This window comes from Coptis chinensis, chromosome 9 (assembly GCF_015680905.1).
Source record: "Coptis chinensis isolate HL-2020 chromosome 9, ASM1568090v1, whole genome shotgun sequence".
Lineage (NCBI taxonomy): Eukaryota > Viridiplantae > Streptophyta > Magnoliopsida > Ranunculales > Ranunculaceae > Coptis > Coptis chinensis.
In genome coordinates this window covers 75087889-75105054 of record NC_141464.1, presented here as the reverse complement: position 1 = coordinate 75105054, position 17166 = coordinate 75087889, and the positions used below count along the sequence as shown (strand labels likewise).

At 36.6% G+C, this 17166-nt stretch overlaps 1 protein-coding gene and 1 long non-coding RNA gene across 2 annotated transcripts; both read left to right on the top strand.

Moving 5' to 3' along the window:
* Positions 1-1174: 1174 nt before the first annotated feature.
* Positions 1175-3166, top strand: LOC147478059 (protopine 6-monooxygenase-like). The gene is made up of 2 exons (XM_086583281.1): positions 1175-2285; positions 2402-3166. Exons 1-2 carry the CDS (start codon positions 1284-1286, stop codon positions 3035-3037), a joined length of 1638 nt encoding a protein of 545 aa, XP_086439407.1. The 5' UTR covers positions 1175-1283; the 3' UTR covers positions 3038-3166.
* Positions 3167-3448: 282 nt separating this feature from the next.
* On the top strand, positions 3449-3976 carry LOC147478058 (uncharacterized). Its single transcript, XR_015209334.1, has 2 exons — positions 3449-3568; positions 3691-3976. It is a non-coding gene; the product is annotated as an uncharacterized LOC147478058 (long non-coding RNA).
* Positions 3977-17166: the final 13190 nt, after the last annotated feature.

The following is a 17166-nucleotide window of genomic DNA, read 5'->3' as shown; positions in this document are numbered from 1 at the left end:
GGAAACAACTTGAAAACCAAGACTACAATTGGACAGCAGAAGGACATTGCCATAAGATGTGGTGAAGAGATTCAACAGATTGAGAACAAAAACGACAATAAGATGCTAGTCTGATTCCAATTTTTTGTACTCTCTCATCAGTAGTCGCACATCCATTGATCAACTTCCAAGCAGTAGCAGCAACTCTAGGATGAGTATGCGAGTTCCAAACAAGTTTTGACCAGGAAACAATGGGCTTTTTTTCCCTTGTATCATTGAATGCTGATTTGGTCGAGAATTTTCCTTTGATGTTTGGGCACCAGACCTTGTAATCGCTATCTTGCTGTAACCTAATCTAAACTCAGGTTATAATGGTATGAATTTGTAATAATGTTTTGCATGAGATGCAAATTCAGTTTGGTTTTTCCTCTAAACTTTTTTTGGGTAGTTTTTTGTAGCAAATAATTTGACTATGAGAAGTAAATAATGAAAATGTTGAAAACATATTATTAATAGTACTTTTGGGTGGAGGAGTTTTGGGGGCGAGAAGAGCAAAGTACATACTTTTGTTCTCTCATTTTTCTGGTCAAATATTAAATTCTGTGATGTTATTTTTGCCCTCGGGAGTATATCTAATGGCCCCAGTAGGACGTCCTTATGAGGATATCCCTCGGATAGCCGGTCTCTTGATTATATCCATGGAAAACTCAGTTTTTAGTCTGCGAGAGATCGATAGGGTGGGAAAATCACATGGATAAACTGTTATGCAAAATGAAATTAAAAATCACATGGCTAAACTGTTATGCAAATCAGTCTTTAGGATGGGAAAATCACATGGCTAAACTGTTTAGGGTGGGAAAATCACATTAAAAATCACATGCCTAAACTGTTGTGCAAAATGTTTTATGAAAACTAAACTCTTGAATGTTCCTAGAAATTCCCTTGATAGTTAGTTCAAAAGAAAATATCTTGAAACAATCAAGTTCTGTCGAAATGTTTGAAATAAATTATGCTTTTCAATTAGTTGTTCGTGACAATATATTCGACGTGGGAAAATTCATTGGCAGCTTGGTATGTACTGAAATGAGAAAAATGGACTAACGCAAATTCGTTGAAAGATCAGGATTATGAAAGCAATTTTAACACTTTTGTTGACGTTGGCTGACTATATATATATATGTGTATAATTTGTTTAAGTCTCAAATCATTCACTAAATCCTATCTATAATATTCTCTTGATATTCATCTTTAAAGTACTATTTTCAATCTTACATTACCAAACATAGTTCATAATCTTTTACTGAATGGAATTCTCCAACCTCCTTCAATGGCCATTGGCACCCGTTACTACTCTTCTTGCCTTGACAGTAGTTTACATTTATGTTTTGTACTCTAAATCTGCAAGAAGCAATGCTGGTAGTTGTAGTAGTACCAAAAGAAGTAATAATGCACCAGTAGTAGCAGGTGCGAAGCCCATCATTGGTCACCTGCATATGTTAATGGGGAATGAACTGCCTCATCAAGTGCTTGGAAAATTGGCTGATGAATATGGACCAGCCTACATGATCAGGATTGGGGAACACCGAGAGCTTGTATTGAGCAGTTGGGAGCTCGCAAAGGAGTGTTTTACTACCAACGATAAGTTTTTTCTTACACGTCCATTCAACAAGGCAATGAAGTACTTGACTTATGATCAAGCTTCAGTTGGCTTTCAACCTTATGGACCTCTCTGGGTGGAAATGCGGAAGGTCGGTAAATCCAACCTTCTTTCTAATCAAAGGGTTCAGTTTTCGCAGAAGCAAGCCCGTAAATCAGAATTTGATGCTTTCTTTAATGAGCTTTACCAACTTTGTTCCGTGTCCAAGGACGAAAAGTGTCCTGTTCCTTTGGAGATGAACAAAATGTTCTTTGAATTAACTCTCAGTGTGGTTACTAGGATGGTTTCTGGGAAACAAAATGTTGGGACTAAGGCAAGGCATGGTGACAGTGAGGCCAAACTGTACAAAAGAGTGATAGATAAAGCAGCATATTTCACTGGAAACCTTGTGTTCTCAGATATGTTCCCTTCTCTTGGCTTGTTGGATCACTTGCTAGGTCACGAGAGTGCAATGAAGAAAACAGCCAAGGAACTTGACTCCATCTTTAGTTCATGGGTGGAAGAGCATCAACAAAAGAGAAAGGGATGGAAAAGTGCAGGTAAAAAAGAGGACGAGGAGCAAGACTTTGTGGATCTGACCTTGTCCATGATGGAGGAGACTAACCTCCATGGAGTTGATGCTGACACTTTCGTCAAGTCTCTCTGTGTGGTACGTTATTATACTTTACAGGACTTATGTTACACACATACATAAAACGAGTTTCCGACCATTTCCACTTACACTATTTAACTTTGAAAATAATGATAGTAAAAATATTCTTGCAGGCTATGATCCTTGGTGGGAGCGACACCTCATCGGTGATTCTAACATGGGTCCTTTCTCTACTACTGAATCACCACGATGTGCTAAAGAAGGCCCGAGATGAGATAGACCAACAAGTAGGAAACGAAAGAACAGTTGATGATTTGGATTTAAATAATCTAGTCTTCCTCAAAGCCGTTGTTAAAGAGGCCATGCGTTTGTTTCAAGCTGGGCCTCTTCTTGAACGCGAGGCTACAGAGGATTGCACTATAGGTGGCTTCCATGTCAAAGCAGGCACGCGAATATTAGTCAACATTTGGAAGGTGCAACTAGACCCAGCAGTGTGGTCGGATCCTACAGAGTTTCGACCTGAAAGATTTCTCACAACCAATTCAGGCATTGATGTAAAGGGCCAGCATTTCGAACTCATTCCTTTTGGGTCTGGTAGACGGATGTGTCCCGGGTTCTCTTTCGCCCTTCAAGTCATTCATCTGGCCATTGCGCGTCTCATTCACAGCTTCGACTTGGCAACTCCTATGAATGAAAAAGTCGACCTGACTGAAACTTCAAGCGTTACAAACTACAAGGCAACCCCTCTCCAAGTACTACTCACTCCACGGCTCGCTTCTAAGCACTATAATCGGTCTACCCACTTCTGAAATCAGATTGGTGGTTACTCCCCTATGTGAAACAGGAAACTAATATAGGCATATAGCATTAGTTGCAGATGTACAAGCATATTCATTCAGGAATGCGATTCTTTATTTCTATACTAAATAAATTGTAATAGAATACAATTTTTCGCATCAATAAAGTTAATGAAATGAAATGAAATTAATTTTTTTATGTTTTGTTAACAATACCATCCTGCCTACATTAATATCGGTTCTTCTAGAATGCTTATAGTAGCCACGTCAGCAATTTAAAAAAAAAAGTCCCCACTTAAAAAATAATTATTATATTATTTACCAAGCTAGTCTCATTATTAGTGTGTTTAGCAATTTATAAAAAAAAACTTTTTAGTCTTTTCACATATTTAGGAAATAAAAACCTATCTCAAAAACTCTATTTTTCTCAAAACCCACCTTGATAGTGAGCAGTGCCTCTATTCAAACTGATGTTATTGGGGAGGCAGTAGATATCATGGGCACGCCGTGTGTTCAATTTTTCAAAAATAAGGAGATGATCAAGTAAGTTAAATGGCATTCCTTTTGAGCTTTCGATTCAAATCAGCCGTTGTACACTCATGAGTTAAACATTGAGGACTTGATAAAAAAAAAAAAAAGCTTATAATTTCGTGATGAATGTGCAGGTCCGTATCAGGTGTTAAAATGAAGAAAGAGTATAGAGACTTTATTGAGGCAAACAAATGAGATCTATTATCTCGACAGCTTTGTGACTATGATTCAATTTCTTATTCGATTTTGTTCATCCAAACAGGCAAGTGAAATAATGCCATTTTGTTTTGTTGTACTACTATGATGAGCCTTTATACATCCTCTGGCATTGATGCATAAGTGGGGTGAAATGATTTTGTAATTACGACCCAAGTTTTCAGTTCGGCTAATTCAGCTGTAAAACATGGCACATTGTAGTTCTACTGTTTGATCAACTTGCCATCGACCATTTGAATCTCCCCGCTCCCCTTGGTATTTGAAATACGACCTGATGGTCAAGAGACCTTTTTTTTGGAGGGTCTTCAATAAGCGCATTGTCTGATTGTATCTTAGAATGGACACATTCCTCTTTCCAGCCACAAATATATTGTGTATTTTTTTAATAAAAGAACTGAAGGCAAGGGAAATTTTCATTTGAAGTTGGCTGCAGGTTTAGACAGCCTCGCGTAATGTAACTTTGTTAGTTATTGACGTTTTTTAATTTGGAGTTTATGAAGAAATTGAGTTCTATAATTGAATCCAAATAATTTCAGCCAAGTTTTAGGATATTTAGCTAAGTCGGTTTAGTATTTTGTCCGAATTTTGAATTATGGATTCACTTCATATTATTTTAGCCGTTTATTTGATGATTCCCTTCTTAAGTTGTACGCCCAATAATGAGACCCGCCAAAAAAAAAGGATAACATAACATAACAGTAAAGAAAGTCATGAGCAACTGTTGTTCACTAATCACTATCATTGCAAGAAGTCAAGCACTTACTACAAACTGTGAAGCAGAGAAGAGGAGTAAACAAACTATTCTACTTTTAGACCATGGAAACTCAAGGAAAGCCTATTCGCTATAGAGGTAATACTAGAACACCCAAGTCCCAACACACTTCTCTTTCATTTCTTTTTCTTATGTTTGATTATATTGAGAAAAATGGTTACAGTTACTGTATGTAGAAAAGTTGGAGAAGCTTTGAAAATAGAAGAAGTGATAGTGGCCCCACCAAAAGCTAGGGAAGTAAGGATTAAGATTATATGTACTTATAATACCCCATATTTTTATTTAACTAGCCATTTGGCCCGGCCTATGGCCGGACTTGCTACATAGATAGCTAATTACTCAAAAACCTAAAGTCCACTTGAATAAATAATATATGTATATTGATAGCTAATGATTCATTGCATACTTTGTTTGAAGGGTTTATGTTTTTCTAATATTTTTTGAAGGGGATTGCAAGCTCTCAAATCGATGTCAATTCCAAATTTAGATGAGAGTCCTACCTTAGCTTTCTCAGCTGCTTGACGAAGCATTTGGACAGCTAACTTGGCGATTATGTTGTAGCATCAATCCCATGAATGCATTTGATCTTTAACACTATTGGTTATTCTATAATTGCATTCTAGTGAATTAGTAAATACAAATTTCAGTCATTGAGAAAACCCGGCCCACAAATATCATAACTATTTATCAACGCTTTCTGTAAACTATTTATCGAATTTTTGGTGGCTTCCAAGTCCAACCAAATTCTTCACCTTGTGGCTTGTGCTAACTCCACTAACAAAAAATAATAATTCAAATATATGCAAATCACAATCTTATAAGCATATATTCTTAAATAGTACGCCTAAAAATAAACTTAAATAACAATACCTTTACATCTAACCTCCACTTTACAAAATAAGTATTTCCATCCTAAGGGTTCCTCTAATTTCCTCACTGGACTTTTGAGCCTATTTAATATTTATATCCTTTGGGTTCATTATCTAACTTCCAAATTCCAAAATGATATGTTATTACTACTATACTAACACACACATTGTACATGAAAGAAATTAAAAGTAAAAACAAAAAATAAAATGTTTCTCTTTCGCAGTGAACAACTTCTTCCCAACTCTGGATTGTGCTTATAGGGTACTATGGGTTAGCCTAAACTTCCATTTCATTTTAACATTCAAGTTATAAATGAATACTACAAACTACAAAACCATCAAACACAATAAAATGGTGTAGCTTATTATTCTTCCAAAAAAATAATCATGAATTATTATCACTCCTCTTCATTTGGTCACCAAAATGATTAAAAAAAACAAAAATGTGATAAAAATTCATTCTTTTAACACAAAAATGCAGATATACATAGAGACTGAAAAAGAGAAAAAAAACAAACCTGTCTAATGACTGTAGCAGGAGGGGTTGCAGAGTTCACTATATACAGCTAAAAACACATGAAAAATGAAGGACTGTCTCTATCTATCTCAATCTTAAGATCACCCAGTGAAGTGTATTCATCTTCATGGGTTATGGGTTTTAACATTATTGCTCCTTAACACAAACTTTTGATGTTTCTTGTCTTTTAAAGATTGAGAAAAGTGTGAGTTCAAGTTGAGTTTTTAGGAGTCTACTCAGGCCTTTCAGCTCGTACTGCTCACACTCCTAGATCTTCACGGCACCTCCTCCACCATAGTGTGAGCTGGGGAGCGACTCAAAAGCTAGGCCTACTTAAAAATTAGCTTTCAACAATGTCAACAAACACCACGAAAAAAGTAGACTATGGTTGCCCAATCGATCGATCACGGGTGAAATCCCTTTCGCCAGCGCCCGGGCTTGGAAGCCGTAAGTTAGGCTCCCTTCGCCTTATCTCTTTGAGTCGACAGAAGTAGCAGCAGCTAACAGGAACACTTTGTTGAAACTTCTCTTCAAACAATAGAATGTAACCGGAAGAACAGCTAGAACTGAAAATGGCCGACCAAGGATGACACTGCGGTATGCCTTTGAAGTAGCCATAGCAGGTTTCGCAAGAAGAAACAATCCTAATGATAAGGTAACCGCATACATAGAGAATGATCTTGGCAAGAGACCTAGTTAACAAACAACAAATGACCGTCAGATAAAAGTTTTAAAACACGGCATAATAATGAATGGTTTTTCAATTCGCCACGCAGAAATCAGCTCTTTTTCTATCCTCATGTGAGGGATAACGCTAACATGAAGATGGTTCTGTTTAATCTTTCACCAGCTCAAACCGCTTATGATATCACAACCAAGGCCGGCCCAGGCGTATCACAACATTCAACGAAGCAAATTTGAGAATTGGATGGAAGATGAGCTTGGAAGGATTTAAAGCCATATCGTGTCAATGACTTGAGCAATCTGCAGCAAGAACAACCTCTTCATCTCCTTCAGTTGCTTCTGCAAACAAATGGCACATATCTTGCGAGACACAGCAAGCGGTTGAGATTATGTTTATAGCCTGACTAAAGCAGAGAACAGATAGTGCAGTGATTGTAGGATGTGATCGTTAATACAGATAACAATAATTGCAAAAGTAAGTAACAAACTCGAAGAGAGTTAGCTCACTTGACACTTCCAACCTGATTACACGTACTTGACTTGACAAACTTGAACAGAGTTCTGAACGGAGCGGAGAATTCAATGAGCTCATCAAAACAACTAACTATTTGAAGGTTGCTAGCCATTCCCTGTTTTCATTACTCATTCATTCCATTTATCGAGCAATTTCAGAGTCTAATAGTGGAATGAGAATCAACATTGAACCTAACACTCTCAAATTCACCAGCAACGGCCAAAAGCAAGGGTTCATCGTGAGTGTAGAGATAAACCAAAAAGATCTGAGTCCAACATATGGCTACCTCAAGTGGGTGGATCAACATAACCACGTTGTATCCAGTCTAGTAGTAGCCATTACAATCTAATGCATTAACCACCATTTACCACAAACATTGAAGCTATATTTGTGTCATCCATTGCTAGTCAGTTTTAATAGTGAATTGGACTAAATATTTATAGAAAAGTGAGACTTATCTTGCTGAAATGAAAAGAAGTGAATTACCGTTAGCCAAACGCATCATAGGCGAGCTTGTCTGACCAATCAGTTGTGTTCAAGTTTGAACAGGTGGGTTCTGTAAACCATGAGCGTGGACTAATTCAGTACTTTGGTAATAAGAATTTCACTCTGTAAAAGGAGTTGTTACAGATTTACTAACTTTTGTTTTTCTGTTTATTGATGTGTAAAGGAATGTATCAAAAGAAGAGTTCTGCAGTCACTCAAATTTAATCCAAATTGCTCTGAAGCAGCTGCGAAAGATGCTATGGAATCTGTTTGGGATATTTGTTACAATGACACAAAGCCTTTTGACAGAGCGCCTTAAAGTCATAGATGTGGATTTACCTTCATTTTTGGTACGTTCTTTAGGATAATTTTGAACTGATTACTGAGAAAGAAATTGGAACTGTTCCTACCCCTTCTGTTTGAGCTACTTATACTTTTCTCAAAATGACCATCTCTGTTTATCTTCACAAAGACTGAATTTACAGAAACAGAAGAAACTAATAGATTCATTTCAGATTACACTTCACAGAATCTAACACAAATTATGTGATTGAGAATATAGATTCATATGCAGTAGTCCAGAAAGAAAAGTCCCACCTTAATTTTATGCGAGCGTAGAAACCACAATCCATAAGATCGCTTTGGTTGATGTTAGCTGCTGCCACATCACCAATGAATTTAATTGCATCTATCAGAAATAAACCTTAATTTGTATATTCTCTACACCAATCTCCATAAGATTAGCCAAACATCCCATTGCAATTCAACATATCATTGACTACTATATCTGACCGCCATAAAAAAATTAGAACTGAGCAATCCTCTTACCACAGTCATGCTTAACAGTTTAATCATCATTACACAAAAGCTTTACAATGATATTATAAGTAACAATATTTGGTTTACATCCCAACTCTATCATTTCTTTATACAGCGTAATTGAAACATCAACACCCTCAGATATACCAATAGCATGAAGAACCGTATTATAAGCCACCACATCCAATACAATTTCCTTCTTCTTCATCTCCTTATACAACTTACAGCGTCTTCCACAGTTTCCCCGACTTACATACAATATCCATATATATAGAATACGAATGTAAGGATGGGTTTTCAGATGATGGGTTTCCAAAACCCCGAGTAGATTCTAAGGTTTTCCACTTTCGAAGTTGTCATTTTTTGTTTTTCCCTTTTAGTAAACATGTATTTTAATAATAAATGTATTCTTCAACCATCTCTATTACCTCTGGAGCTAATTCAATTATTCCTACGTTCTCAATATGGATTGGTCGAGGTGATAGAATATGTTTGCTTAAATCATTTGATCTGAATCACATTGCATATTTGCATGCTATCTGTTTTTGACCCATAGTGTTATGAGACACTTTCCAGGATGACATTTGCCATTGTAATTCAACAAAATTTTGAAAGCTTTATAAAGAATCCTCATGGCATTTTATGGAGTTTGGTTATTTTGGCTCTCATTACAATGCCTATACCTTCATAAGATGCTATCTGATATTGACTGAAGGACTGATTTGTCCCGCCAAAACAACTCAGAACAGTTGCATGAACACCAACTTGTATTAAGCACAATAAGAGTTACACAGAGAAGCTTCATTTTGCAAAATAAGCTGCTGATGAAGTATAATTCTGGGAGGAAAAATTTGTAAATAATTTCTGATGAAGTCCTAAAAGAAAACTATCCAGCCTTCTTGCTCGATGAAGTGTCATAATTTCATCTTACAACTACCTCAAGAAAGCATAATAAAGCAATTTAGAAGTTTTGATGAACTTGTAAATGTGTGTCTTGATTTCTTCGCCCTTTCCTCGTTGATGAAGTGTCCAACTCCTTCCATCGACTATTTCCTCAAGGAAGGGAACATAACTTTTGAACCCACCTCCATGTATAAAATCCTTCGTTCCTGGGAACCCACCTCCATGGTGCAGTGAGCTCCCGTTTCTGCCCGAATAATAAGAGAAAAAGGACAAACATCGGTGTGGTCGGTGAACCAACCGGGTTCTTACAAACGCATGACAATGATATAGAAAATAAATTAGATTTTGCGGTATATGCTACTTCATGGTACTTTTAACATATTATGGTTGGTGTTCACTAACATACTGGGTTTAAAGCTCAGTAGTAATTTAATGCACCAGTGAATCCTATTTGATTGTATTTGTTTGCATAATAGTTGACATCCTCCTCGATAGCCAAGAGGGCAAGGTGTATGGTCCATCGGTTGTGAACCCTTTGTCTCTAGGTATAAAGATTGGACTGAGCGTGGTATGTAAGAAATTTATGCGGCACATTTGATGTACCCATCAAGATGAGAGAACCGAGCTTCTATTTCTCGGGCTCACGGAACACAACCGGGAAACATTCAGTTAGATATGAAAATTATAATTGATCCTTGTAACAGATTTGAAGGCAATATTCACAAAACAGTGGGTGATGCAATGGTATCTTTGTGAGCAGTCGGATACAAATACACAATATACTTATATAGAAACTATTACAAATCTGCTCTCGAAAATGCAAACATGTACTACACATTGCATTTTATTCCTTGGCGTCTTTGTCATCTTCATCTTCTTAGCTTGTTGTATCGTTATTGGTTGAGATCACGACTCACGCATTATCGATCTGTTCTTAAAATTTTTTAGGACAAACAATCGCCCCAACATATCCAAAGAAGAATAATTCACGGTCGGTTGAATGCTTCAATGAAATCTTTTTCACTTGAATTAACACCAACTGCAAACATAAAAATCCCAAATACCGGTGCATAATACCTAAAAATTGTATTCCATCAATAAGACAGGGACAAACAGGGAGTTGGTGACCATGATGAGAGCACAAAGGTCAAGTGCATAATTTTCAGCTTATCTCTAAAATTGAAAACTAAGTAAACAAATTGAATCATAAACGCAAACCACTTCCAATAAAACAAATTTATTAACCTTGTTGTAAACCAAGTGAAAGAAGGTGGGAAAATAAGAGCCAACAACATTGCTTGCAAGAACTACATGAGGAATAAAAGAATTCACTCCCTTCAATATCTTCAACACCGAAAGAAACTACATTATCATAAATTAATGAAACCCGAAAAAAAAACAATCAAACGGTCAACATGCATATAAAAATAATCTCACCGCTTTGGTCCGGTTCGAAGGGTTTGGTGGAACCGGATCGGGTTCGTAAGAATCTAAACTCTATACACATCTAATTACTGCCGGGAGAAGAATAAGAGAGAAGTTTGAAGAGAGGAGATAAGATTTAAGAATGGAGATAAGATTTAAGAAAGAGGTTTTTATCTACTTATCTATTTTGGGTTTTTATGTATTTTGGGCTACGAACAATTGAAATTGCTAAAAAAAGGGCGCATAATTCATTTTTTTAGATAAAATCTGATGTGTCAGTCTGTGAGAAAAAAGGGGGGCTGACGTGGGTCACTGGGAGCATTCTCAACTACTCAGTATTAATGGTCTTTGATATTTTCTTAGTACAATAAATAATAAAAATAAAATAATAATAATAAGAGATAAAATAAAATAAAATGATAAAGATTAGAAATAGATAAGGTAAAGAGGATAAATCCCATTTCCCTATTTGAAAGGGTTTTTGAAAAAATAGTGTTTATACAGGAGTTTACACGGAGAGTTTTAAAACAGGGAGAGAGAGTTTTACATAGAGTGGAAAAATGAGAGAATGACGAATATTATTGTGATTGTTTTCTGACGATGGTTACGTGGCGTTTTTCGTTATCAAATTTATATTCATTTATATCGCTCGTAAACACAACAGAGGTGAGTAGTTATATTTTTAAATCTATTTCACCGAAACTACGGGTACTGTCAGAGTTTTGTTTCCGTTTAGTATATTTTTGTTATGCTTACTGTCGATACCTTTTCATCTTGTCGAATTTGTTAAACGAGTTAGATGTCATTTATATTAATTTGTTTAATTAGTAAAAACTCTGGAAGTTTATTTGTTGAAACTGTTCGAATTGTTCGAACTCTGGAGGTTGTTAATGGCGGCTAAAGCCCCAAAGGAAAGAATCGTCCTGTAAATTATGTTTGAACTTGTATATATAGTATTGATTTGGTTGATTGTGGATTGTTGATGTTTGGTTGATGTCGGGGGCTATTAGAGTTTTGGAAGGGTGTTAATGGCGGCTAGAGAAATCACCCAGTAGCTTAGATTATTTAAACTTTGTTGTTGTGGTTTTGGTTGAGTACTGAAATGGATTGTTGGTGATGGGGTAGTGTAGTATGTGTGTGAGGCTGTTAATGCCTTAATGGTGCTATTGAAGCTTCCAAGCATTGTTAATAGCACCGACTGCGAATTTTGAGGAGTGGGGGAATCGGGTTTTGGTGGTATCTAAAGATGGGGTTTTTCATGAGGTTCAAAACCGAATTGTTTCGGTGAGTTTGGAGTGCCGGACAGTGGTGGAGGGAGGTGCTGGTAAGGGAGGAAGACGAACTGTTAGTCGGTTGGGTTTGGGCCTAAATTTGTTTAGTTTTGTTTTTTTGGGCTGACATTGATTTGTTATAAGTGGGCTTTAGATAACTTTTGGGCAGGCCTTTTTTTGGTTAGTTTTAAATTTTTATGGGTTATTACTTGGTATGGGCCGATTATGTTTTTTTTTTATTTGGGATCCCTTTACTTAGTTTGATGGGATAGATGTATAAATGGGCTTTTCTTTGAACTTGTTTAGTTTGTATAGTCTGAGTCACTATTAAGTTTTGAGACGGATTAAGTTTTAACTTTATGGGCCAGTTTCTGCTTTAAGTTATTGGGCCAGTTCTTGATCAAGTAAATTCTTTTGAAGTTAGAGGCCGGTTTCTTATTTTAGTTAAGCAGGATCAGGTTGGTATGCATGGTAATACCTTAAGTGTGCAAATAGTGGCTATTGTTGGATTAATGCTACTGTGCAAAATGAGCCACTTATATATTGGACCATATGTGCTACTGTTGATTAGTTATATATTGGACCACATGTGCAAGCTTTATAGAATAACTAGATGGATGCACGCACGTTGTGCATTTTGCTTAAAACTTAAGGGCAATATTGTTAATCTACTAAACAATTGGGAGTAAAATAGTCAAAACAAAAGCATAGACGAAGAGATTGAGAGATAAAATCAATATTTCATTATTTTGGGATTGTAGCTTAGGGTCGCAGACGTTAAAGTATTTTAGATTTTTCTAATAAAGATAGGAGATCATAAGTAGAAATTTCTTGATCTTTGACTGTTGACCAGAGTTGACTTTGACTAGTTGACTAGAGTTGACTTTTAACTCGGATGATGATTTGGTCTATTAGGATAGGTCTAAGGCTATTATCATGCTTGGCTTTAGGCTAAGACCTTCCTATTTATACGTGTGTACGTATATTAACTACTATGTGATATTTCAGTCTTTTATGATATACAACGTTATAACACTTAGACATCATAAAAATTAATAACGAGTGAATAATGAAATACGAACAAGATACTTCCCTTTACGTGGAAAGAATATAAGAAATACAATTCAATAATGTTGCCATGACCTTAACTATGAACCATGGCTGACCATGAGTCTGCTGACCATGAAAATGATATATTGACTGTCCACTTTGACTGTTGACCGTTGACTTTTTGAATGTTGACTTTTCAGACTTTTGACATATTGAATTTTGTGGACAAATCCAATAAAAGGATGTTGTCGAAACTTGTATAAACATGTTTGTAATTATCTAATAAAGATTTGACGTGGTTTTATGAAATTATATATATTGGCATTGATGGACTTTGATTTTGACTATGTGGCTGATAAGAACTACGAAGGCTTGATTCCAATCTTAAAATATTTGGATACGTAGGCAGTTTTGAGCAAAAGTGCAGCCACTATACTATATTATATATTATATATTAGTTTTTGTGATAACTACATGTGTACAATGTTAGTACTGAATTGTGTACGTGATTGTGGTTGTTTAAAATGTATTCACGAGACATTTAACTAATGCGTTATTCCTGATTAAACCTTTTGATATTTATGATTTATATAATGGATAATGAGGTGAGTTGATTGGTTATTGTGTTTAGAATCTTTATTAATGATTCTATTGCTTGAGACGATATTTATTTTATAATATAATGAAAATATTATAATAAATGATAACTTTTTAGTGTTAAAATCCGGTATAAAAATGTCCGGTGAAAATTTAATGTGTCGGCCACATCTGTAGATCTCTCCACGCCTCTGTGATGAAAAGAAATGTTTATAACTAATTATGTGATGTAAAAAGCCGCCTTAGAGAGGAACTAAGGCATTTGCCTTGCGGGTAGGCTGTATTCCTTGAATGTACGGGAATGTATATGGGTATTTCTTGAATGTGGCGGGAATGACTTAAGGTATTCATTGAATGTGTCATGAATGACCTGTTAGTGTTATGATAGATATTCGTTGAATGTGGTGGGAATGACCTAAGGTATTCATTGAATGTGTAATGAATGACCTGTTAGTATTATGATGGGTATTCCTTAAATGTGGCGGGAATGACCCAAAATATTCATTGAATGTGCCATGAATGACCTGATATTTTTTATGCCCAAAATAAGCTTTGTGATTATGTGTATGGAAAGCCCAGAGATGGCTGTGACTCACAAGTTTTGAGTTTACAAGATGAAAGTATGTTTTCTGGAGGCGATATCCCGCTTGGGACATATGTCTTGTAGTGGTACTTAGTGTGAGTGAGGCACACGGATATGTGTTATTTGACAAATGTGTGTAGTGCAAGTCGTAGAGTAGGAACTAAAGGTTGGGTTGTGTCTTTGAATAAATAAGTCAACAAGATAATTAATAAGCAAAATAAAAATATTGATTTTACGTGTGATGGAGTTATTGCTTATGATGTATATGATTTCTTATGAGAAATATATACGTGGGTTGTATGAGTTGATACTCACAAGGGATGAATATACTCCTTGGGTGTGATATTTCTCCGTTCTCATAAGTAGACGAGTGGTTTTTAAGTAAAAGTATATGAATTGTGTGATATTATGGATGTGAAGTGTGACTGTAAATAATATGAGTAAATGATTGTGATTTCTATGTGACTGCGAAATGACTATAACTTAATATGTTATTACGAAAATATTAATGACTTGTGATAGTCTGAGATCTATGGTTATGCACGCAGAAACTTTATGACGTAATGATGTCATATGAATGACTACTCTTTATATAGGTATTATGATAAGTGGTATTCCTCGAATATGCGAGACGAACCAGGTTATATCAATTAGACTTAAATGTCTTGTATAGACCTCCCCACTTTGTGGCTCATTAAGCCCACGGAGCCCAAATCAATTAAGCCCAAGGGCTTAATCTTAGCTACACCCAATAACTAGTCTATGTAAGAATATGTCCAGGTTCATTATTGTAGAATATAAGGATAGAGGTTCAAAGGGATAAGAATTCTTTTGACAAAAACAAACACAATCCTCGTAGGACTCAATCTCTTCATTCATATAAAATTTACTTATTCTAATAATGTGAACTACGTTGAAACTTGATCCCTAGAGAATAGATCTTGGGTATGTAGGCAGCATTTATTTGGTTCAGTTTTATCTCCCCCAACATCAAATTCCTCTGTTTCTTAGTGCGTTCTTTACCATTACTCTCGTTGTGTTGAAGCAGGTTACTGCCGAAACATAATTGGCGCCGTTTGTGGGGAATTTAGAATCCATTATCACGTGAAACAAACAAGATGGTAAGCACAAGAAGCAGACAAAATAGTCAATATATTCCTCCTGCTAATAGGAATCGCAATCCTTGAAATTCAAATCGGCCAATAAAAGAACCGTTGAACAATCGAGTTGCTCCTAGTGGTAGGATAAATTCTCAACATCCAACTGCAGCAACACCGCCGCCACCACCACCGCAAATGGAAGTACAAACGCTGCCACCACCACCCTTAATAGTCTTGCAACAAGAAAACCTGCAAGACTGTAATCCCTCACGTGGTCCACCGCCCGTCCGTGTCAATCCTTCAGTTGACATGGATATAGACGTGGACATTACTCTCACACCAACTAACGAAAAAAGGGATAGTAACAGCCAATACACCCCTAATACGGTTGAGCGTGAGTTAAGACGAGTTAAAAATTTAAATAGGAACTTGAGAAGGAAGTTGGCAAAGAGGCAAAGGCCGGTGGACGATGTTGCCAATTCAACTACATTAAGGCGACCACGCAGGGATGCATGCCATTCTAGTGTATGGGACTGTCTTGAAGATCCACTTCATTGTCCTCAGCAACGTGTTACTTCTCTAAAACCAAACAAAGCGATTACGCTCAAGAGTAATGACCTATTACCCGTACTTATGAGGAGAATTAGATTGGCAGGGATAACTACTACCCTAGACATGTCCGATCTCAAAGGGAAGATTTACCTCTGAGAAGCAATTTCAGGGAAGACCGCCATCCGAGATATGTCCGACATGACTAGGAAGGCAGGCATCCCAGACAAGAGCAACAAAACATGGAGAAGCGGTATTAATTATACCGACCACCCTGCCAAGGGTGACTACCGGCCTAGACAGGCTGGTTACAGGGATAGACAAAGACAATCACCGGTTGAGGTCGATCGTATGCATCGCCAAAGATCTCTAACTCCAATAAGAGATAATGGAAGGTATCCTTCTCCACATGGGCACGACCGGGGGCGTCCAGTTGTTCGAGCCAATACTTTAACTCTAACAGAACAACAGTTGAAAGAGTTGATTGCAAAAGAACTTAACGATAGAGAGTCAAGGGATGTCAGAATGAAAAACATGACAGTCAATAATGGCGTACTTGATAAGTTTTTGCTTGACATTTAGGAAGCTTACCACCATCCCGACTTCAAACAACCTGATTTTGAACTTTATGATGAGTTTGAACTTTATGATGAGTCGGAAGGAGATCCTGGCTTGCATGTTCTATCGTTCAAAAATAAGTTGGTGTTATGGGGTGGAGATGATCCGCTCATGTGTAAGTTCTTTCCATCAACTCTAAAGGGAGAAGAGTTACGCTGGTTTAGTGAGTTGCCTTCAAGATCAATTCACCAATACAATGAACTAGAAAATCAATTTGTTAATCGTTTCCACCATAATTGCAAGACGCCAAAGGATGTCGACTCACTTATGAACATCAAGCAACAACGTGACGAAAAGTTACGTACTTTTGTTACTAAGTTCCGAAAGGCAGCAACAGATGTTCCAGAAGTTTATGATGGAATGCTTCTTTTCGCCTTTAAAGAAGCATTATATTATGAAAGAGACAGAAGTTCGAATTTCATTGTAAGGGATCTTTACCACTCTCTAATTAAAGATGTCCCTAAAACTTGGTATGATCTGTATGTTAGGGCTGAACAACACATCCGTATCGAGGAGAACCTATCGGTGAAAGTAGCAAGAGACAAAGATATTAGGAGTAAAGATTTTTCTGACAGCAAGAATTCTAAGCCGAAGCAAGGACAGTCAGATCAATAACATGACGATGGAAAGAATGACA

What these genes read in the sequence shown, in the direction of transcription:
- LOC147478059 (XM_086583281.1), top strand. Translation starts at nt 1,284, where the DNA reads ATGGAATTCTCCAACCTCCTTCAATGGCCATTGGCACCCGTTACTACT. An exon ending in TCGTCAAGTCTCTCTGTGTG is followed by an intron (nt 2,286 to 2,401) that starts GTACGTTATTAT and finishes ATATTCTTGCAG; the next exon opens with GCTATGATCCTTGGTGGGAG.